Genomic DNA, 22,903 nt, shown 5'->3' with positions numbered 1-22,903 from the left:
GTCTTTAGGGTTAGACCAAATACATGGTCATAATTATAAGGGAGACAACAGAATAAAATCCTCAGCGTGTGGCAGAGCAAGCACCTCATGACCGAAAAAGAGACATTTTAGAAGGAACACTCAATAACCTATCGTAGAAGCAGTTTTCTTCTTCTTGTAATTTTGTGGAGGAATAACCCCAAGTACCAGCGCCACAGCAGAAAACTGGGACTCATTTCATTTTATGAATCACTAACATTTGATTGAAAGGATTCTCCCCCTGTTTGTAGGCAAGATTAAAAACAGCCCATTCAAATTGGGCAAGTTTCACACACACAGTCTTATGGGAAGGAGATCAGGTACTAGCGGAATCAAACATAACCCCCAGATAGGAGGCGTAATTAAATCTCTCAGTGATTTTATTTGTAATACAGAGTGTCTTGGTCTTATTTGTTTGTGGCCCACATATTATCACATGAGTTTTAAAAAGATTAATATCCAAAGCTAGGTTATCTATGAAGGCAACAAAAGTGTCTACAGAAATTAGTCAAGCTTTTAATTAATGGTTTTGAAAAGCGAATTTTCTACTAATATGATGATGTCCTGACATGAAATATTTTCTGTAGTGTGAAAATTCATAATTCCAGTGATGTATGCCTTTGAGCTAACGGGAAAATTAATTTTTCAATCTGAAATATTTTGTTTATAAGCATAACAGTAATTTAAATAATTAATGCATCGAAACACAATGCCCAAATTCTTTCCTTTCCAAAGCTAAACCTAACCAATGCTCCTCTAGGTGAACATAAGACAAATCCTTTAATGACGATTCTTTTTGTGCAGCAAATTACATTTTCTCTAAACCCACCTATCAAAGAGAATATTCTAGTATTTAACTCATGATTTTGAATAAACAGCTGTCAAAAACAAATTATTCATTTTACCTTTATGAAAATGAAAATGTAATGTAAAACTACATAATGTAAAGCCTTATACGGTGCATCAGAGCCATATCGAGCTTATAGAGAGATTTAAACATCGCTCTAGTGTTTGACAGCTACTTGTGTAGTATTTCTCAAGGCCAGAGCCACTGGAATTGTGTGGCAGGGGAGGGTCAATTTATGCAGCAGGGTTGAGTAAATTATGCAGCAAGAAAATGCAAACTACAGTATGCGGCACATTTTGTGATAATATTTCATTATTTTATCATTTTTAAGCTTGTTAACACTGCCTGGGCATTTTGTAGCTCTATAGTACCAGTGCAACTCCCAAATATAGCAATAAGCTACAGAAAGGTGACCACTCAACCTTTGTGAAGGGTCTTCCACTGCTCGGCAACACGTGTTGCTGCATGTTTATAAACTTTTGAACCTTTTGAACTAGAAACACATTTTTTGTTAACTTCAGATTATGCAGCAGGTAATGGATTATGAGGCAAATGTGCAAATCTAGAATAATGCCAAAATTGCCACAGCTGCACTATCGCATGATTCCAGTGGCCCGCTCATGACCTTAAGGCTGGTGTCCTTTGTTCATTAAAGGGGATGTTACATAATATTAGCAGTCTCATCACTTCTTATTAGGGAATCACTAAAGAAGTCCATAAATGAGACCTCAAATGTCAAATTAAAAAATGTTTAAGGATAGACTGAAATATATTAATTAATAGTAGCTGCCACATTTTAAATCCGAAAAGGAGAGTTGTAATCTGGTGACTTCTTCCTCTTGAATTATTCAACAAGTTTTTGTGCTATGCATTTGCCTAAAATGGTGCATATGTCAGGTTAAGGGACCTGGTGTACTAAGAGAAAGGTTGCCAATTGTGTGCTGTCTTTTCGGTGCCGTCGCTTTTTTTTCCATGTGACCTATGTACTAATAGGTTGCATTGCAAAATCTCCAGTCACACTGGGACGCACAAAGACCTGCCTAATTCATTGCTATTTAAGACCCCTGTTATCAGGCTACAAACACAGGTATGGTGGCCTACAGGGAACTGCACACCACCACTTTTATACTCCCAGGCAGTAAACGTTTATTGTTTTGCTTTGTAAAGCAGTCTGTGTTCCTTAAAGGAACCTTTGCTACTTTTAAAAATGCATATAAAGTTACATTAAATTCAACCTGGGCATCAAGTTGTTTTTTTATTTATATTTTATTTTAATTTTGTAGTCACACAGCAGGACACAAAGTTACACCATAGATACATAAATACATAAGCGTCATAATTCATACAAGAATCTCAATAATCAAATGTTGCCATCTATAACACGCAGAAACAAGTGCATAGTTCATTTTTTAACTAGAACGTTTTCGGAGCCCTGAAGCCATAAGGCCAAGGGTGCCCAGATTCTGAAACCTTTTTTCCTTGCTGCAGCACCTTTTAATTCATACAAGCTGTATTCCAAATGATATATGGATAAAAACCGCGAAAGCCATTGATTATACAGTGGGGGATCTGAATCTCGCCAGTCAGATGCTACACAGCTGCGTAAAACAGACATTGCCACAAACAAAAGGTATCTACCTCGATTTTTACACATTGAGTGGTCAACCCCCAGCAGAACCAATTGAGGTGTTAAATAAACCGCCTGTTTCATTATTTTCTTCAAAATTTCAGATATCGCAGAAATCAAATTTGATAGTTTTACACACTCAAAAAACATATGGCAGAAGTCTGCCTTCGGGCTTCCGCATCACGGGCAGGTAGTACCAACAGTCTTCCCCCAGCTCGCAATCTTAGCCGGTGTATAGTATAGATTATACAAAACCATATAGTGCTTAGCTTGAGGGCCCGCGGACAATAAAAAGGTCTGCGCCATTTCTATCGATTCACAAACCTCTAGCTCTTTAGCACCTACCCGCCTTTCCCAGTTCTTAACAAGTAAAGCCATATCATCCTGTAATTAGTTTAGAAGAAGTGGATACACGTTCTTGATACCACAGCTAGTAGATTGACCGCCAACCTCCATCAGCTTAATCTGGTCAACGCAGAGGCCTTGTTTCAGAAAGGTTGATAAAAAATTCCTAATCTGTAGAAATGTAAAAAAATCCCTTTTGTCTAGGGAAAATTCTGCACTTAAATCTTCAAATGACTTAAGATAGCCGCCGGGAAGGAAAAGATCCCCGATTTTGTGAATGCCACGACTGGCCAATCCCACACAATAGTGAAACCTTAAATATTGAAGGAAACATTGGGGTATTCCAAAGAAGAGTATAGTAACAGACTCGCCCTATCCCTATCTTACGCTTGACCTGAGTCCAAACCTTAAAGGCAGAGTTAATCGTCTTAAGCTTAACCTTTTTATAGTAGCTTGGTTCCAGAATCCGTAAAAAAAAAAAAACTGCATCTGCCTCTTTACCCAAGGTGAAAGTGTAGATTGAGGGGAGGGTATCTTGTATAGATCTATCCATGACATAAAGTGCCTGTGCATAATGCAATACCGCCGCCAGATAGTAAAGTTTGAAATTGGGGAGTGCCCACCCCCCTTTCTCTCTTGGAAGCGTCATGAAACAGAAGGCCCGGCGCGGTTTCGTATAAGACCATATAAAACTACTAGTCAATCCTTCCATTAATTTAAACCAGCCCTGTCCAATTTCCAGCGGTATGATTCTAAAAAAGTAGAGCACCTTGGGTAAAAAGGTCATTTTAATCACATTACACCGTCCCATGAGCGATAAATGTAGATTATTAATGCGGTAAAGATCTTTTCTAGTCTTGGTTAAGACCGGGGCCAGATTTATTTCAACTAGCTCATCAAGGTTTGCTGTCAGCTTAACACCTAAGTACTGAACCTGGGTCTTTATACGCTCATCCTTAAAAACTGCCCATTCATTCGCTAATATTTGACATTTACTTTTCTTCAATAAAGAGCCAGACATTTTTCTAAAATGCACGGCTTCCTGCTGTATTTCAGATATAGCAGTCATGGGATCGGTAGTAACCACAGCGATTTCGCCCGCATATGTTAGAATCTTTGTGCTGCCCCCTCTCAATGACACTGGGCTAATCTGGTTATTGCTAATCAGTTTCCTTATCAAAGGATCAATGTATAGAGCGAACAGCAATGGTGAGCACGGACAGCCTTGCAGAGTACCTCTCTGAATAATGATTGGAGCTGATTTTAGCCCAGCAATTTGCAGCGTAGCAATCAGCTTATGATAGAGCTGCTGAATCGCTTTAACAAACCCAGGGCCTATATTGTTCTTGCGCAACACTGTCCATAAAAAGGGCCAATGAACCCGATCAAACGCTTTTTCTGTATCGAGCAGTATAACTGCCATTGGAAGCTTACTCACGACCCTAGCATCGAGTAATGTAATGACCCGTTCTATATGATCCGCTGTGCTTTTCCCTGGAATAAAGCTGTGCTGCCATGGAGATACTAAACTAGAAATCACTGAAGTTAATCGACTGGCCAACATTTAAGCATAGATTTTGGCATCACTATTAATCAAAGAGATCGGGGGCGATATGATCCGGAGGTGCGGTTCCTTATCCTTTTTAAAATAAAAGTATCATCTTAGCCTCCTCCCAGGAAGGTCGGTTGGGGGGTCCCTGTCTGTATTTCAATAAATAAGCTGAACAGCTCCTTGCATAGCTCCAGGAAAAAAACCTTGTAAAATTCTAATGGAATTTGAACGCCCCCAGTCGCCTTACCACTTGCCAAAGCACGGATTGCTGAGTCTAGTTCTTTAAGTGTCAAACGAGTTTCCAAAACCTCCTTGTCTTCCTCCTGTAATTGACCTAATGCCTCATTGCCCATAATACAGAACCCTTCCTCCTCTTGTGATTGTTCTTCATGACTGTATAATTTTTGATAAAATCGTCTGAATAATTCTATAATCTCTGGACCGCTGTGAACCAACTGCCCCTCCTCGTTTTCTAGGCTGTTAATATTACTGTAAGCCTGCTTCTGTCTTATTTTTAAGGCTAACTGTTGCCCAACTTTCCCACTACCGATGTACCAGAAATTTTTCAGCAAGCCTTTCCATAAAAATCTTTGTGGCATCCGCCTTGATAACATTTAATTCACACAAAATGTCAGAGGTCTCTGCTTCAGACCGGATCGCCTCCCCTAGTTGTTGCTCAACTATCACCACTTTGTCTGTATTGATTTTAATTGATCCATGCATGTTTTCTCCTTCCTTATTGCATACCTCAATGTTTCTCCTCTAACAGCTGCTTTAAATGTATCGCATACTACATAGGCGGGGGCAGAGCCCTGATTTATCTCAAAGAATTCAAGGATCCACTCTTTAATTTTTTGAATATAGGCTGGGTCAACTAGTAGTGCCCTATCAAACGTCCAGGACCTAATTTGAGGCCCCTCTTTCCCAACCTCCATTACCAAGACCAATGGGTTATGATCTGATATGATTCTGGGGTATCTATCAACCCTTATTCCCTTTTGCAGGGATGCTGACATGAAAAAATAATCTAACCTGACTAATTTCTTATGTGGGGAGGAGAAGAAGGTAAACCCTGGATCCTGCGGGCAGCACCGCTGCTAAGCATCGATCAAACCGTGATTAACAATTAATGTCTGAAGTGCCATGAAGACTTTGGTGGTCATTACGACCCTGGCGGTCTGAGACCGCCAGAGGTAATGTGGCGTCCGTACCGCCGACAGGCTGGCGGTACGGAGACCCTTATTACGACCGCGGCGGTAGCGCTGCGGTCGCACCGCCAGGGCCGGCGGTTTTCCCGCCGTTTTAGCCCCGGCGGTGATAATCCGCCAGGGCAGCGCTGCAAGCAGCGCTGCCCTGGGGATTATGACCCCCCTACCGCCAGCCTGTTTCTGCCGGTTTGCACCGCCAGGAAGAGGCTGGCGGTAAGGGGTGTCCTGGGCCCCCCTGCACTGCCCATGCCACTGGCATGGGCAGTGCAGGGGCCCCCTAACAGGGCCCCGGACAGCTTTTCACTGTCTGCATAGCAGACAGTAAAAAGCGCGACGGGTGCAACTGCACCCGTCGCACGGCTGCAACACCGCTGGCTCCTATGTTGCGGCCTCATTCCCGCCGGGCCAGCAGGAATGTCATAATGGGGCTGCGTGAGTGTGGCCGCATTGGCGGCCGCACGTCGGTTACCGCCTGGCGGGCGGCAGTAGCCGCCTGCCAAGGTCGTAATGACCCCCTTTGTTTTTTCTACCCTGATATAACGTTTGTTCCTGAATGGGTTCTTTGTTATCCAGATGTATGTTCAGGTCTCCACATATTATGACCGGAGTTGCCCATGAAGTAAGTTCCAGATTAAGTAGCTCCAGAATTTCCGGATCGTCTACATTCGATCCATAGATGGAGCATATAGTGAACTTTAACCCTCTAACAGAACATTCCAGCAAGGTCAGCCTGCCTAGCTTGTCCGCAAATTGCTTGTGTATAACCAGGGACTTAACTCACGTTAATATGGCCACCCCTCTAGTGGTAGTATTTTGACGTGTATATGCCACTAATTTCCATCCATGAAATTCCATTAAATGCTTTTGTGTGCCTGCAATGTGCGTCTCCTGCATACAAATAATGTCGGCCTTCCAAGACTTAAAAACCTCCCCTGCCAGCTGCCGCTTTTTACCATTATTAAGCCCACAAATATTTACTGTGGCTATACGTAGTTCACTCTCCTGCCCCATATTTATGCATTTCGTTTCTCCTGGCTTCCCTGGGCCAACCAATCAGTTTTGGTGCTTCCACATTCAGAACGCCCTGCAGCTGACAGCCAGCATCCCCAATCTTCCTGCTGTGTGTCCTGTTACCCCTCTGCCCCTTCAACCACCCCCACCCCTAAGAACCCCTCATCCCCACCCCTTGAGACCAGCCTACCCTTCCCTGATCCACACCCCCACTCACACCCCTACAAATGGAATCGCCAGGCCGCTAAGCGTGTGAGATGGAAGTCACCCATCCCATCGGCCCACCCGTGCTGAGCCACATACCCAAATTTACTCCTTACGTCATGGCCGCTCCCACAACCCACCCGTTGCATCCATATTAAAAAAAAAAAAGAGCAATACCCACACCAACTACCAAACCAGCACTGCAAAGTAGGGGGGAAAAGAAATTCACATTTGGAGGGTATTGCATCCGCCAACCCCCTAGTTAACCGTATCTCCCAACCTCATACCACCATTTTTAGGTTTTACAATTTTTCAGTTGCTTTACATATTCCCCTGCTTTGATTTCTGATAAAAAAAATCGCGTAGCTGATTTATAAATGACTTTCAAACGTTCGGGGCTCAACAAGTAGGCTTCTGCCCCAAATTCCTGAAACTGAGCAATCATCTGCCTGAGTCACCATCGTCTCTCTACTGTGGCGTGAGCAAAATCTGGTCTAGTAAAAAAAAGATACCCCCTTCACACTTATTTTTGAGTTGGAGCGAGTCCTTTTAAACACCACCTGCTGCAGTAGAAAGATGCCAAAATAGACAATAATGGCCCTTGGATAGCTCTGTTCTTTACTGGCGTCCAGTGTTTGTTTGTTTCTCATCAGCGGAAATCGATGTGCTCTCTGAATCTCTATTTCCCAATTCCACTCAAGAAGATCTGGGAATGCTTTCTTAAAGAGTGATGCTACATAGGCCCTGGTATCCTGCCCCTCAAGGCCCCCGGCAATGCCCAAAACCTGCAGATTGTTCCGCCGCTGGCGGTTTTAAGCGTCTTCAAGTTTCCATTGGATATCCAAGATCTGTTGCCCCTGTGTCACCGTCTGCGCGGTTGTCGCTTTAACTTCGGTCTCCAGCTCCTCGGTGCAAGTCTCCATTGAGGCAATGCGTGTACCAATGTCCTGGCAGGATTTAACCACTTTTTTGATAGATAGTTGAAGCTGTCTGTTTGCCAATTTCGCTTTCCTGCTTTCCTTCTGAGCCTGCTCGTGATTGTGCACCATAGTACGGTAGATAAGTTCCAGCGAAGGGGTCTCAGCTGGACCGTCCATAGCGGGGACTATTGAAGTATTGTTAACCGTATCTGCCTTCAGGAAGGCCTGTTGGGTAGCGGTATAGTCCCACTGCATCTCACAGACTTCATCTTGAGCATTGGGTGGCTCCCCCCTAAACTTAGTCCGCAGTTTGCCCCTAGAGCTGGGCTGCTCCAAAGATTTCCTTCTGCATGTCAAATGATTTGATGCCCAGATGCTAGCTGAGGAGCTACATTCTATGTCAGAGTCTGTTAGTGGGATGTTTTCATCTGAATCTGAGTCCTTAAATTGATCGGACAGGGAAAAAAAACTTTCTGCCGTATCTAACAGTCCATGATCACTTTTGACCCCTGGCGGTTTCTCCTCCTTTCTCCTCTGAGCTAGGCTTGGGCTTATAGCCTCAGATATTGCCAGAAACGTAACCATTTCCTCAGTTCCTTGTGATCCAGCGTCCTTGGTTGAGCTACGAGATTCTACATTGATTTCTCCCTGATTCGCTTCATGAGACCCCCCTTTTAGCTTTTGCTCAGGAGTCATTTCACCCCCAGAGAGGGGGGAGCCCCCCACTTCTCCACTGTTTATTGAACCTGTACCTGCCATCTCTGGGCTGGCTACTCCTCTGGCCCCAGCACTAGATACAAATACCCCAGATACCGCAGATACCTGCACTCCATCGGTTCCCATAGCGCAGGGTTGTTTGTCCGGTGCTTCCCTCTGCGGGGGCGTCTGTTTGGATTTCATCACGTTGGCAGACATTGTCGGGACCGAGGCAGCATTCCTCACAGCTTTCTCCATCCCAGGCATGCCTTGCTGGGCTCCTCTTCCTTGAGCGTTGGTTTGTTCTTTGAGGCAGGGGGCCGGTTGTTTCTTTTCTCTTTTCCCCCCAATGGGGTCTGGGTTGAGCCTCCCTCGCGAGGTCCGGGGTGTCTTAATGGCCTTCGGTGCCATTAGAAAACCCCAGGCGCCAAAGGCCGCGCCCCATAGACAGCAGGGGTTGCCCACAAACACAAGGCAGGGAAGTGATCGCCCCCAAAAAGCTTGCGTTGCTCCGAGATGAGCGCGGTACCCCGTTCTTCTGGCGGCACAGTCTGCCGCTCATCCAAGGGGCGTCGGTCCTGCCGCACGTCGCCCCGAGACCGCGGCTCTCCAACAGAAGCGGCCCGTATCCCCGGCGCGCGGCATGTGCGGCGGGGATGTGAGAGCTGCCGTGGCCGTTGCAACACACGGGCTGGGCCGAGCGGTCGAGGTGAATGAGCCGGAACAACCGGCCGCCATCTTGGATTCCCGGCCCTGCTCTTCTTTCCTAATGAAGAGTTGGTTTAATGTAACAATTATTGTGATACTTTAATACCAACTTTAGTTGTCCTGTTACGAATTAGCACCAGTGATTTGTCAGTGTGTAGCTCCGCACTCGCCAGTGAGGCTACTAGGTGTTCTGCAGTAAGAACAACAAGTTTGTATTTTGTACCGTGAGAACATGTACAAATACATAGCCTGCTTTTTCATATATGGCACCCCTGCCTTAGGACTCAATAGTCCTGCTGTAGGGTTGACATATTAAAAAGGGAAGTCTGGGCCTTGCCACCAGTTTAAATGGCAAAGTCGAGTTAGCAGTTTAATACTGCTCTACCAGTCTGCAGTGGAAGGCTGGGAGACTTGCTTTTATGTTGTCCCCTCCACGGTGGTACAATAAGTGATGCGGGCCTGGTGGGCAATTTAACTTACTGGCTCTGGGTACCAATGGTACCATATACTAGGAAATTATGAATAAGTAAAGTTGTACCAACGTGGAATAAACAAATCAAACATATACTTTTAAGGGTCAAAACACTGGCACTGAGGTCTAATTAGTAGGCCTCAATGCATTCTCAGAGTTGAAAAACCAGCAGCATCTGTCCAAAACCTTGAGGGTGATCATGCAAAACAGGCATTTCCTCACAAATGTGATATCTGATGACAGGCTATTTTCATTTTTTATGTGCTGATATTTTCATTAAAAGTTCTCCTATATCCATGAGGACCACAGAAAGAAATGGTGAGAGCAATAACTTTTGTGATTAGTGATGAAACAGTTAGATTTAGGTAGATAAACGAAATTTACAACTAAGAGTATTGCAGGGAATTTTGGTATCCCAAACAAAACAGCAGTCTCCTTTTGTAGTATGCCTGTCTTAAACCATTTTCCAGACCTTTTTTTTAACTTGCCACAAAATAGTGCTGGAGTGTTAGGCTTGGCCCTCTCTGCAGGGTCAACCCCAACTCTTTTACCTTCATCCCTCCCATAATCTGAGTTTGTTTTTGTTGGCACTAAGACCCTGTGCACTTTACTGTTGCTAACCAGCAGTAAAGTGCTTGTGCTCACTCCCTAAAATATGGTAACATCGCCCTACACCTGATTGGTACATTTAATTTACTTATAAAACCCCAGTGTATGCTTCTACCCCGGGGCTTTAAATCAAATGCTCCTAGTAGGCCTGCTGCCCTCATTTTGCCACCCACTAAAGAAGCACTTTAAAACATGATTCAGGCCTGCCATTGCGGCTGGAGTGCAGTTTTAAACTGCCAAGTTAACTTAGCAAAATAAATCATTTGCAAGGCTTACGCTTTGCTTTTAATACATATGTCACACCTAATGAAGGCCCTAGACACCCAATACAGCAGGGTGCATTGTTTTAAAAAAGTAGACATGTGGCATTAATCCACAGTTTAAAAAAAAAACTTCATAAAATGTTTTTCACTACTGTAATGCTTATCTGTGCCATTGGATAACATTTGGTTACCTTTTTACATTTAATAAAAGCTAACTTTCGATTGGGAGCAGGTAGGTATCTCATGTTTAGATTTAAATGAGTTGTAATTTAAAATACCCTTTAATGGTAAAATGGGATTATAAATCACAATTCTGAAAATGACAATGTTAGAATGTTGTCATTTTCTTGTCATAACCATTTGGTGCCTCTTTCCAGTGTCCGGGTTCACATGACTGTGAATTGCTCTGCTGTTGGGGTTTGTGTAGTCTTCCGAGGCAGTGTGACAAAGGGACTAGCTATTAACAGGATGGGCCATCCTGCCAGGATTGCAGGGGCGAAGTTAGATTGTACAAGCCCTGATAATCACTTAATTTGCTTCCTTGCAACCAGCCTTCCAGAGTTTTAACAGAGCAATCCACAAAATCTACCCAATCCTGGGAGGACTCCTTTTTAGTCTCCCTGAACTTAATTCGGTATTGTGCTATGGTTAGCCCAAACCCATCTAAGAGTGCATTATTTAGTGCCTGGTAATCATCTGCGTCTTCTTTGACAGTGAGGAGTTTTTCTCTGCCTTTGTCAGAGAAGAAGAGCCACAAGATTGCTGCCCATTTTCTTTGAAGGACCCTTTGTCCTTTACAGGCCCTCTCCAAGGCAGTGAACCACTTGTGGATGCCATCTCCCACCTTGTAAGGTGGGGCTAGCTTACTCAGGTTCCTAGAGTCATAGGAGTCCTCCTCGCCCCTGTGTCCCTTAAGTTATTATTGCTGCCTCCATGGGGAGCTAGCCCCAGAATCTGTCTCTTCATCTTCATTGCCAGAGCCTCCCTTTCTAGGGCTAATTGCTGCAGCCTCAGTTTGGTCTGGTCTGGTCTAATTTCAAACTGTGAAGTTCCCTATCTAGGGACTTCCCCCTGAATTAGAGATTTGGATCCCATCAGACACTGATGAGACATGGGTGTTGGCTAGGTGAGGAGGACCTATCCCTCCTCCTGGAGACCCTTTGTGCCAACCCTCTAGGAGTAAAAGTGAGCCTACTTGAGTGACCCCCCTCCCGCATTTCACTACCTGCAGTGTCCCTAACAGGGCTATGGTGTTCCCCAATTTCTTCCTGACCCTTCTCAGTGTAGCCTAAGTCTACCCCTTCTAAGATTGTAGGGTCAGTCTCTACTTCCTCGTCCCCTAAGCTACCTGAGTTTTTCTGGTCAGTTTGAAGTAGTAATCCCAGAAGTAGGTTCTTGTTACAATTTCTCCCTGTCTTCAGCTTCCTAGAAGCACACATCTCCCTCAACTCCTGAAAAGTGCAGCTCTCATATTGATAGTCTGGGACCTAGGTTATGTTTTCCACTGAAGACATTCTTCCTAGAGTAGTGTGGGTACACCTAAGTACCTAGACTCCCTAAGGGTTTGAAGAAAGGGCTACGCTAGACCCCCTACTTACCCAAACTAGGAGGCTAGTAACCCTAATCACTAAGTGCACTGTGTCCTAAAGACTAGTAGTGGACTTTCCTGTGGGAAGTTACTAGTGACAAAGTGGTAAGGCAATTGCAAGTGTCTTATCCTACAGCTGCCACCAATGTAGGAAGCTGGCCTTGTGTGTCGTGGACACCTATTGTGTTGCCACTTTATACCAGATCCAGGTGACCCATATTAGTGAATGTAGGCAGTGTCTAGGAAGCCAGGGATTTCTAGAGGTAGCTGTGGATGAGCAGCCAAGACTTATCTAGGAGACATACAACGCTTATGCAATACCACAATAATCAAACAGTAACTTATGAAACATGAAAGGAACCACACAGTGTTACAAAAATAAAGGTACTTTATTATAGTAACATCACACTAGATTACTTATAGGCAGTTCCCCCCCAATTGGAGGTAAGTAAAGACTACATATATATAACAATCACCTTCCACGAATTTTCTGAAAAAGGAAAGCCGGCACTCCAAACATACTTCCCAAAATTGGTTTATTTTATATCCATCATCTGCAATTTTGTACCGGCTTCGTAGAGGAAGAGGAGAAAACGACGATGGAAAAAGAATAGGAGAAGGGGAACATCTGAAAGGAAACGACACTCCGCATGGGAGGAATACTCTGCAGAGCTGAAAGAAAAATAATTGTCGAGAATAAACTTAACGGTCGTTAATATTTCTTCTTATACTTTAACTCCTGATGAACGTTCCCTAATAGAACTCGGATTATCCCCTTGTCCTGTAGCTAATTTTGATGGAAATTAAAATTGTTGAAAATATTTACTCAACAAAAGAATAAGCCTGGTTTGCATAAACACAAAGTGGGTATGGATGTGGATTCTATGGACTTGTCCTAAGAACTATGAATTTGGGATATTGCTGGTTTGGCTACTCGGAGAGAATTGGAAGTAGGGGAGAGGCTGTGGGATACCGAAAGGGAGTTTCTTAATGATTTGGCACTAGAGACAGGTAGGACGAGTGGTAGCTGTTTAGGCCGAAGTCTAGATGCAATCCCACTACCCCTCATGACAATATTGATGCTTATCATGATGTGTGGTATTTGATTTGAGGAAACTATGGAAGGAAAGTAAGAATACTTTTGCTAATAACCTAACACTGGGCCAACGTAGAGCACTCAACACGCTTAGGGATGCCACATCTTTCATAATCAAACCAGCAGATAAAGGTGGGAATGTGGTGTTATGGGATTTGGAAAATACCAACAAGAAGCAAAGAGATAAGTGGTGTTATCACACTGTTATGAGAGGTCAACAGTGGTAGCATATAAGTCCTCTGTGGAGTCGTCTTATTCCCTGCTATTGGATGGGTACGATCATGGCCTCCTCACGGATAATGAGTTGCAATTTCTTACCGGAAAAGAAACCAGTGAAATCCTGCTTTTACATGCTTTCAAAAAGACAGTATTAATCCACCTGGGAGGCCCATAGTTTCAGTGAAGGTAGCCTCCTTGAAAATACTTTTATATATACCTTGACTATTTTTATGTCCTTACGTACTAAGTCTTGCCTCGTATTGCAGGGATAGTATGGATTTTATTACCAAGATACAGGATATCCCTTGGAAATCATGCTATATTATGGCCACCATAGACGTTGTATCTTTATACACATGTATTAAACATGATTTAGGCATTAAGGCATGTGAACATTTTTTCAGGGATAAACCATTAGGAAAATGCTCTTGAAAATGTTGATATTTTGCTTAGAGAATAATTATTTCCTATATGAGGACCAATGGTCCAGAAAGGTCGCGGGGAGGGCGATGGGGAGTTGTTTTGCTCCAGGCTATGCATGTTTATTCATGGGATGGTGGGAGACCCAATATGTGACTTCTGAAGAGAATGAAAGATGGGTGAAATATGTCAGTTTTTGGACAAGATATATTGATGATCTATTTATCATCTGGGATGGTCCAGAGAGAATATTACAAGATTTTCTGGGTTGGCTATCGAACAATAATTTTAATTTGAGTTTTACATATAAGAGTGATAGATCCGTTATGGAATTCTTGGATGTTTTAGTGACAGCGGAAGGGGAGACCCTCCATACTAGTCTCTTTAGAAAAAGTACTGCCAGCAACAGCATTTTGCATGTTAAAAGTCATCACTCACCAAAATTGAAGTGGAGTGTTCCGTATGGTGAATTACTTAGAGCCAAAAGGAAATGTAGTGCGGCTCAGATTTTTAAAAAAGAACAAATTAATATAGTGGGTAGATTCAGATCTGGGGGTATCCAGTGAAAGTTATTAAAGATGCCTGTGGAAAGGTTTCTAGGGTGCAACAAGATAGTCTCCTCATCCCCAAAAAACAGAAAAGAGAAGAAAATATTGTGAGATGTATTACTACCTATAATTCAGATTCAGATCAAGTGATGAGGACTATGAAACATTACTGGCATTTGATAAGGGCAGACAGAGTGATATGTCAGTTGGTGAGCCCCTATCCTAGAATTACATATAGGAAAAGTAGTTAACTTGATATGCTGGTAAATAGTTATTGACTAAAAAGAAGGGTACATTTTCTGTAAGTCAGCAAGATTTTTATAGGTGTACCAAGTGTAAGGCCTGTACACACATTGTCAATCGTAAGACATATGATTTACCCACAGGTAATGAAGTGAAGATTACAAAATTTATTAACTGTAACTCTGACTTTACTGTTTATGTAATATCTTGTCCGTGTGGACTCCGATATGAGGGAAGCACAATTTTCCGGTGGAAAAACATACTTTAGAACATTGGCGTGCCTTCCGAAATAATGATGTGAACTATCTGGTGGCACGACACTGTAGACAGGTGCATGATGGAAAGATTGATGGCATGTCTTTTTTCAGCATTGACAGGGTGTTGCAGACTCCGAGAGTAGGAGACAGGGAACATACCCTCAGGAAGATAGAATCCCAGTACATAGTCAGATTAAACAGCAGATATCCATGGGGATTGAACCAGGATGAAGAACTTTTTGTACATGTGGGTTGAGAAATTGAATAGGAATTTGAGTTTTGATGCGATATATCAAAGGATAGTGGGTATTTGTGTATGTTTAATATTCGGAATTCTTTTGTTCTATGTTTTGGTTTTGTCAAATAGGCCTTTTTGTACTACCATGCTCACATCACTGTAGAAGTTGTCTCTCTATTTTTGGTTGAGAAGATTATAATTGGCGAAACATTTTTTTTTCCATTATCAGACCTATCTGATGTGTACAACAAGCAATGCCATTGGGCACTGCTACTTGGCAGGATTTAATTTATTTAAACTTTTGTATGAATAATTTACAGGTGTTGTGAAGTTATGGGTGTTTTTTTGGTTAATATTGGATAATATACAAAAAAACTAACATGTTTTGTTTTGTATGAGAAAAGCAGGTAGTATTTTCATTGTCTATCAAACCACAAAATATAGTTTCCAATGGTGGTGGGGCTTTGTTGTAAAATTATAGGCTAAGAGTAAGACTACAGTGGTTGAAACGCGTCAGCCGGTACGAAATTGCTGATGATGGATATAAAATAAGGCAGTTTTGGAAAGTAAGTTTGGAGTGCCGGCTTTCCTTTTTCTGAAAATCCGTGGAAGGTGATTGTTAATATTAGTGGGTCCTGCGCCCGCTGCCGAGCACTGACCCTGTTAGGCAGTAGCAGTCAGGACGAACAGCAGGAAGCCTTGGTCTATACACTCAAGATATATATATATATATATATATATATATATATATATATATATATATATATATACTGTTAGCGCACTAACAGATAGGAGTTGAGGTGAATCCAGCCGCACATATACATTCAAATTGTACAATAAATCCGAACCATGTGCACGAATCCAAGAGGCCAACTCCTTAGCCTTCTATTATCAGAAATCCGATACAACTTGCATACAAGATTCAGCACATAATATGATCCTTATTTAGTGCATATAATATATTGGCATCCCATTGTCTTGTTTCAGTATTCAAATCCAAAGCACTCCAGTAATCCAATCATATTCAAATTTTATAAATCTTTATTGCTTTATCTTGATCATTCTTTTCCATTTAAAACAGCCACTAGCTGACGCGTTTCGTCCTCATGGACTTCATCAGGGCCAGCATACCATCTGTTCTTTTTTCTTTCCTGTGCAGAATGGATCCAAGGAATGAAGGGAGCTTCTCCTGCTTGGTTGGGGTGGCTGTCGTTTGGGCTTATGCCACTCCTCCTGTGGGGTGGAGGGCAGCTTTGCTGTCACACTTTCCTCAACCTGCTGGGCTTGCTGAGAGCCTCGTTGTTCCTGGGGCAGAGTGGGGTCGCTGGTTGGGCTGGTTAACCAGCGGGGGCAGGAGCTACTACCCACCCTTCTGTGGATGAAGATCCAAGTCGATGGTAGAAGAAGATGACCAGCTGTGGAGCCCAGGAGATGAGGAGGAGTCTCAGGAGCTGTGCAGATGCTGTCAGCCGTCGGTCATCAGGTCGCAGATGGTCAGTGGTTTAGGAGAACCACCAACAAGCCTTGGCAGATGCAAGAAGCAAAAGAAGAGTTGCAAGGCTGAAAAGGACCAGCAAGGTCCAGGGGACTCGACCCTTAGAGGGGAGTCCATGCTGATCCTCAGCTGTTGGGAGAGCTAGCGGAAGCAGTTGCAGCCCACACAGGCAACCCACTGGCAGCCGGCCCAGTAAGTTGCGGTAAGGCCCAATCAGCATGCCTGGAGAGGAGTCCCACGTCGTTGGAGCAGCAGAGAGGAGACTGTTCTTGGTAGGATGAAGTGCTGGAGGCTGGGGCTACTTGGAGCCTGCAGATCCCTTGGAGCAGAAGACAACAAGCCTTGATTGCTGCAAGAGTCGCGGTGCACAGGGATATTGTCCTGCAAGGAGAGGCAAGGGCTCACCATCTCCCAAGTTGGAAAGCAGGCAGAGAGGACCAAGGGGACCACTCCAGACCACCACCTGTGATGCAGGAGCCACACGGTTCCAGAGGAGAGCAGATCCAAGCAGCCTGACGTCGTTGCTGTAGGTGCCTGCAGATGCAGGGGAGTGACTCCTTCACTCCAAGGGAGATTCCTTCTTGGTGCAGGCTGAAGTCTTGCCGACCCCAGCGGATGCACAGCCGAGGAAATGTTGCAGTTGCTGGAAGGAGCTGGAGAAACAATGTTGCACGGTGAGGTTGTCTCTGGAGTTGCAATCTTGTCGGTTCCTGAAGAGTTCAGTTGCTGTTCCTGTGGCCAGAGGTAGAAGTAAAACAAAGCAGAGGAGTACTGTTGGAGTCTTGCATGTCGAATCTGGGGACCCAACTGCAATGGAGCGCCTAAATAGCCCTAAAAGTAGATTTGGTCACCTTGCACAGTGACCACCTATCAGGAGTGGTCTCTGACGTCATCGGCCTGACCTGCCTACTCGGATACTCCAAGGGTCCTCTGCACATCTTGGTTTCAAGATGGCAGACTCGAGTGGCCACCTGGAGGAGCTCTGGGCACCACCCCTGGGGTGGTGATGGACAGTGGAGTGGTCACCCCCCTTTCCTTTGTCCAGTTTCGTGCCAGAGCAGGAACTGGGGGTCCCTGGACTGGTGCAAACCAGTTTAAGCAAGGAGGGCACCAAATGTGCCCTTCAAAGCAAATCGGTGGCTTGGGGAGGCTACCCCTCCCAAATCTTGTAATACCTATTTCCAAGGGAGAGGGTATTGCCTTCCCCTGCTTGAGCTGGTCAAGCAGCAGGAGGGCAGAAACCTGTCTGAGGGGTGGCAGCAGCGCAGTAAACCCAAGAAGACTGGTAGGAGTAATACTAGGAGGTCCTCTAAGGAGCCCCCAGAGTGCATGGAATCATACAAGCAATACTGCATTAGTTTTGGGGGATCATTCCGACATGTTTGATACCAAACATGCCCAGGTTTGGAGTTACCGTTGTGTAGCTGGACACAGGACCTGTGTCCAGTACATGCGTAAAATGGCTTCCCCGCACTTACGAAGTCCAGTGCTATGGAACTGGAGGTTGCAGGGGCTCCTCTGCTCATGCAGGGCTGCCCTCACACACATGGACCTGCACCCTGCCTTCTGGGCTAGGAGGGCCTACCATATGGGTGACTTACAGTGACCTGGTGCAGAAACCTGTGGTGAAAGGATGCATGCACCTTTTCTCGCAGGCTGCAATGACAGGCCTGCAGACTCATTTTGCAGGGGCTGCCATGGGTGGCATAATATATGCAGCAGACCATGTGGGACCCCTGGTGTCCCAGTGCCCTAGGTACCTAAGTACCATATACTAGGGACTTATAGGGGACACCAGTATGCCAATTATGGAGTGCACAAAAGTCCTAGGCAACCAAATTTGGAGCGAGAGAGCACAATCACTGAGGTCCTGCTTAGCAGGATCCCAGTGAAAACAGTCTAAGCACACTGATAGCAGGCAAAAAGAGGGGGGTTACCATTCCAAACAGAGGGTACTTTCCTACACTGAGCTGTTCCATGCCACACTTGTACTAAAAAGGGGTGCCTCCAGCATACACACAAAGGAGCCTGACACAAATCTTTTGCTATCCCAGTATTCTGGGTGCCTTGGCAAGGGAATGGAAGAGCATTCCACGACCAGAGAACCCAGGATGTCCCCCACTTCAGCGGCTGGCACCAGGTATAAATATTGGATCCTTAGGTAACTCTTCAGTACACTAATAGACCTGTGTAAGACTTCAGAAGTACTGACTTGTACTTCAGACGACTGTCCTGCTGTTTGAAGCCTGCTTTGCCCCCCAGAGGACTGCCCTGCTAGTTGAGGCCTGCCTTGTGCCTTGAACCCAGTACTACTAGAGTTACTTTAAAGGTTAGTTGGCTGGCAACCTATGTGAGCTTCAGGAACATCACCCTGTGCCTGGCCTCTGCTGAAGGGAATCCTAACCACCCCCTCATGCCCCCAAAAGTCCCCCGTCATGGACCCTTGCAAGTGGTGTGAGGGGTTCTGCTCCTACCTAGCCCTAAAAGTTGCTACTTAGAAAAATTCTCACCAAAAAGTGCCAGTAGAACCAACAGAAGACTGGGACCTACCTGCCAGCCGATCCACCCAAGATGGATCGCCGGTTGGTCTGACTTTGCGGTAGTTCGTGCTACGTTCTTGAAAAGGACTATGGTTGTTGCTTGAGTAGGGTTTTCACCCCCTCTGCCCAGCCATTGATCTAATTTCTTACATGGTGCTTGACTGAAAGATTACCTTGTATTGTGGGAACGCCATACCACGTACTGGAGGCTTTTACGTAAGGTGTAGATTTGGAAAAACACCAGTGTATTCAGACAGGGAATTCTCTTATCATGTTGTTGATAAAATTAGTGTGCACTATGGACTGGGCGCATTCATCATGCTAAACTCAGGAAAAGAAGAGCCGGACCCAGAACAGAGGTGGTCCCTCTGCTATGGCAGAGAAGTGTCACCCCCCAAGAGCAGCAGCAGCTGCAGACCTTTTGCACTAAAACAATAAACTAAGTTTATTATCGTTTTATTGTAATAGGGGTGGGGCCACGGGCCATTACAGGGGCACGGGCCATTACATCCATGGGCACAGGGCTCTCTCCAACCCGGCACTGTGTTGCCGGGTTGGAGAGAGCAGGCGGAGGGTCCCACTCTGTCTCGGAGCACCCAGCCAGGGCACTCCGTCCAGTCCTAACGCTGCTTTCATGCTGCCAGGTGTATGAAAGCAGAGATAGGATTGGCCGCAGGGCATGGTGGTAGCTTGTGTCTGCAAGTACTGGAGCCAGAGGCGTGGCGAGAATTTTTTTTTTTTTTTTTTAAATACAATTTCTTTTTTCTCGTTAAACCCCTCCCCCCACCCCCCGCCATGCACCTCCCCGCCCATTTTCCCCCAAGCGAGCCGCCCCTGATCCAGAAATGTTTGCTGAAAATAATGGGCCAGGTTGAATTCAGTGTACATACTTGTTGGATACTCAATAGAGGAATATTTGGACACAATAAAGGGAAATTTGGAATTTGTGAATAATGTTGGTAGCTTCAATAGACTCGGATATCAGGATAAACTTTAATAAATGTAAATAGCTGTTTTTAGGAAAAAGTGCAAGTTTGCAATGTGCTTGATAATAAGGCTGTGATATCTTCTTTCTAATTAGATTTATCCATCTGTGAATAATGTCAGAACAAGTTTGGAAGGCTATCCAGGTACGTTTGTCTTCTTATGCTTGAGATATCTGTAGCATATTCTTCGCCTGCATCTGAAATCGTATACTTTGAACAATACAATACCTGGTGGTGACGAGTACTTTGCAATGTGTTTCTGAGCCAGTATTTGCTAAATGTACTTGGTGCAGTATGAAGTTACTTACGAATTTAGAAATATTTGGATGGTTTGTATCTCTTTTCCACACATAACAAATATTGGCAATGCATAACCCAAGCAAACACAGGTGTTGGTATCACAGACCTACAATACAATCCACAGTGTCCCGACTAGTCATGCAGCTTCTGCCACAGGCCAACTAATGGACAATTTATAGCATTAGATGCATAGTGCAGCAGACACGGCCCCCAGAACATGACAATCAGCCACAAAATACAGCACCAGGCGCAACACTGTTAGAAACCTTAATGTACTAGCTGGAAGAATGGGATATTTATTAAAGTGCTCAACCAAGCAATGCTCACATCTGTCCACAAGAAAAGACTGCACATAGCTCACGGCATACAGCAAAACAGACTATGAGCATCTGCGATTTTCCTCAGAGAAATCACACTCAAATCACAAAGACACCCTGTCGCCGTCTGTGACAATTACCTATTTTTGGCATTCAGGGTGTGTTATTCATACACCCTTGGCATGCAGTATTCTTGACCTGCTCAGTCCTTCAGTGTTCCTAAATATCTTATGAAGCGATGAACATCAGGCAGGTCCACTGGCACAGTTTTACATAAAGGGATGTGTCTCACCAGCATCACCTGCTAATTCACAGGCCAGACGCTGAAGCCCTTCCTGAATTTGTACCAACTTACCTTTACTTTGGGTATATCAATAACACATGCTTGACGCTCTTTAGGCCATCTTTGGAGCATTGAGAATGAAGCACCAGCAATAACTCCTGCCCATATCTTACCTTCTCTTCTCCCTCACCCGAATTTTGCCATACCTCCGAATAACCTGTCTACCCTCATAAATGAAACATTCCCCCTCGCCCGAAATTCAAGAGCATACCCTATTTTGCTATGGTCTTTTTCGCTCTCTCCGCACACTCCACTTTCCACATAGTACCCCTAGACAGTCGTGACTCTTTTCTTGATCGCTCGTCTACTCTTGATTTTACTGATTAAAAGCCCAGGCCCTTGCACACTCCGGCGTGTGTGCCTCTGCTCAATCCCTTCTTGGGGTGGGTGGGAAAACTCAGGGACTAACAGAGTGACGTTTTTCCGTTTTTATCCATCTTGGAGGGAGGTGCTTCATTAGAGGGCAGGTACCAAAACAGTTTACTAAAATGGAAGTTCCATTTTCTTGGTGACACAACTTTAGGTGTACTCTACTCAAGGAGTATGTGTTGAGTATGATCATATTTTCTAAAATAGTTTCATGTGCTTGAGTGGTTTTTTAGCAACTTGGCTACTATAACTGAGACGTTGACTTGTTTTTACTGTGAGACTTATGTGATAAAAAATAAAGTTAAAAGCTGAGATCTCTCTGTCTTTTGTGTGTTTTACGCAGCAGCACTGACTTTTGCTATGTCAAGGAGATATCTGCTGTTACGTTATACATTTTTTTTTTACCCCTTAAGCTGCTCAAATTTGACATTTAATGCTCAATTTTAGACTTATTGTTGTATATCTTCCCACCTGTAAGTGTTTAGTGACCTACTAAGAGTGAAAGTTTTTAACCTCATAAAACATTTGACAAATACATGCACCCCCATCCGAGGATTCACTTGAACCTCACAGTCTACATGGATCTCAGATTCAGGCTACAACATCCAGAACCTCATTTGGATACGAGATTCTATTTGAAAACATCCTAACTGCTCAATCCCTTCTTGGGGTGGGTGGGAAAACTCAGGGACTAACAGAGTGACGTTTTTCCGTTTTTATCCATCTTGGAGGGAGGTGCTTCATTAGAGGGCAGGTACCAAAACAGTTTACTAAAATGGAAGTTCCATTTTCTTGGTGACACAACTTTAGGTGTACTCTACTCAAGGAGTATGTGTTGAGTATGATCATATTTTCTAAAATAGTTTCATGTGCTTGAGTGTTTTTTTAGCAACTTGGCTACTATAACTGAGACGTTGACTTGTTTTTACTGTGAGACTTATGTGATAAAAAATAAAGTTAAAAGCTGAGATCTCTCTGTCTTTTGTGTGTTTTACGCAGCAGCACTGACTTTTGCTATGTCAAGGAGATATCTGCTGTTACGTTATACATTTTTTTTTTACCCCTTAAGCTGCTCAAATTTGACATTTAATGCTCAATTTTAGACTTAATGTTGTATATCTTCCCACCTGTAAGTGTTTAGTGACCTACTAAGAGTGAAAGTTTTTAACCTCATAAACCATTTGACAAATACATGCACCCCCATCCGAGGATTCACTTGAACCTCACAGTCTACATGGATCTCAGATTCAGGCTACAACATCCAGAACCTCATTTGGATACGAGATTCTATTTGAAAACATCCTAACTTCAGAAACTCAGATGCAACAGCACCAAACAGCCATGCAGTAAATAAACGTCAACTATGGCTACAACTCCTAGTGCTCGTGCTATATATTGGACTTCCATTGGAGGGAATGAGATGAATACTGGTCCTTGTCATGTTCAGAGGGCTGTAACTGAGGC

General features: G+C 44.1%; 1 protein-coding gene across 1 annotated transcript in view; it reads left to right on the top strand.

The window, feature by feature from the left end:
- Positions 1-22,903, top strand: part of TDP1 (tyrosyl-DNA phosphodiesterase 1) — a 787,135-nt gene that overhangs the window by 310,895 nt on the left and 453,337 nt on the right. The window contains exon 11 of the mRNA XM_069208192.1: positions 20,206-20,254. Coding sequence (XP_069064293.1) covers positions 20,206-20,254 — 49 coding nt within the window. The remainder of the gene's footprint in view (positions 1-20,205; positions 20,255-22,903) is intronic.

This window comes from Pleurodeles waltl, chromosome 9, assembly GCF_031143425.1.
Source record: "Pleurodeles waltl isolate 20211129_DDA chromosome 9, aPleWal1.hap1.20221129, whole genome shotgun sequence".
Taxonomy (NCBI): Eukaryota; Metazoa; Chordata; class Amphibia; order Caudata; family Salamandridae; genus Pleurodeles; species Pleurodeles waltl.
Note: the sequence above shows the minus strand (reverse complement) of the source record. Positions and strands in the feature narration are given on the sequence as shown.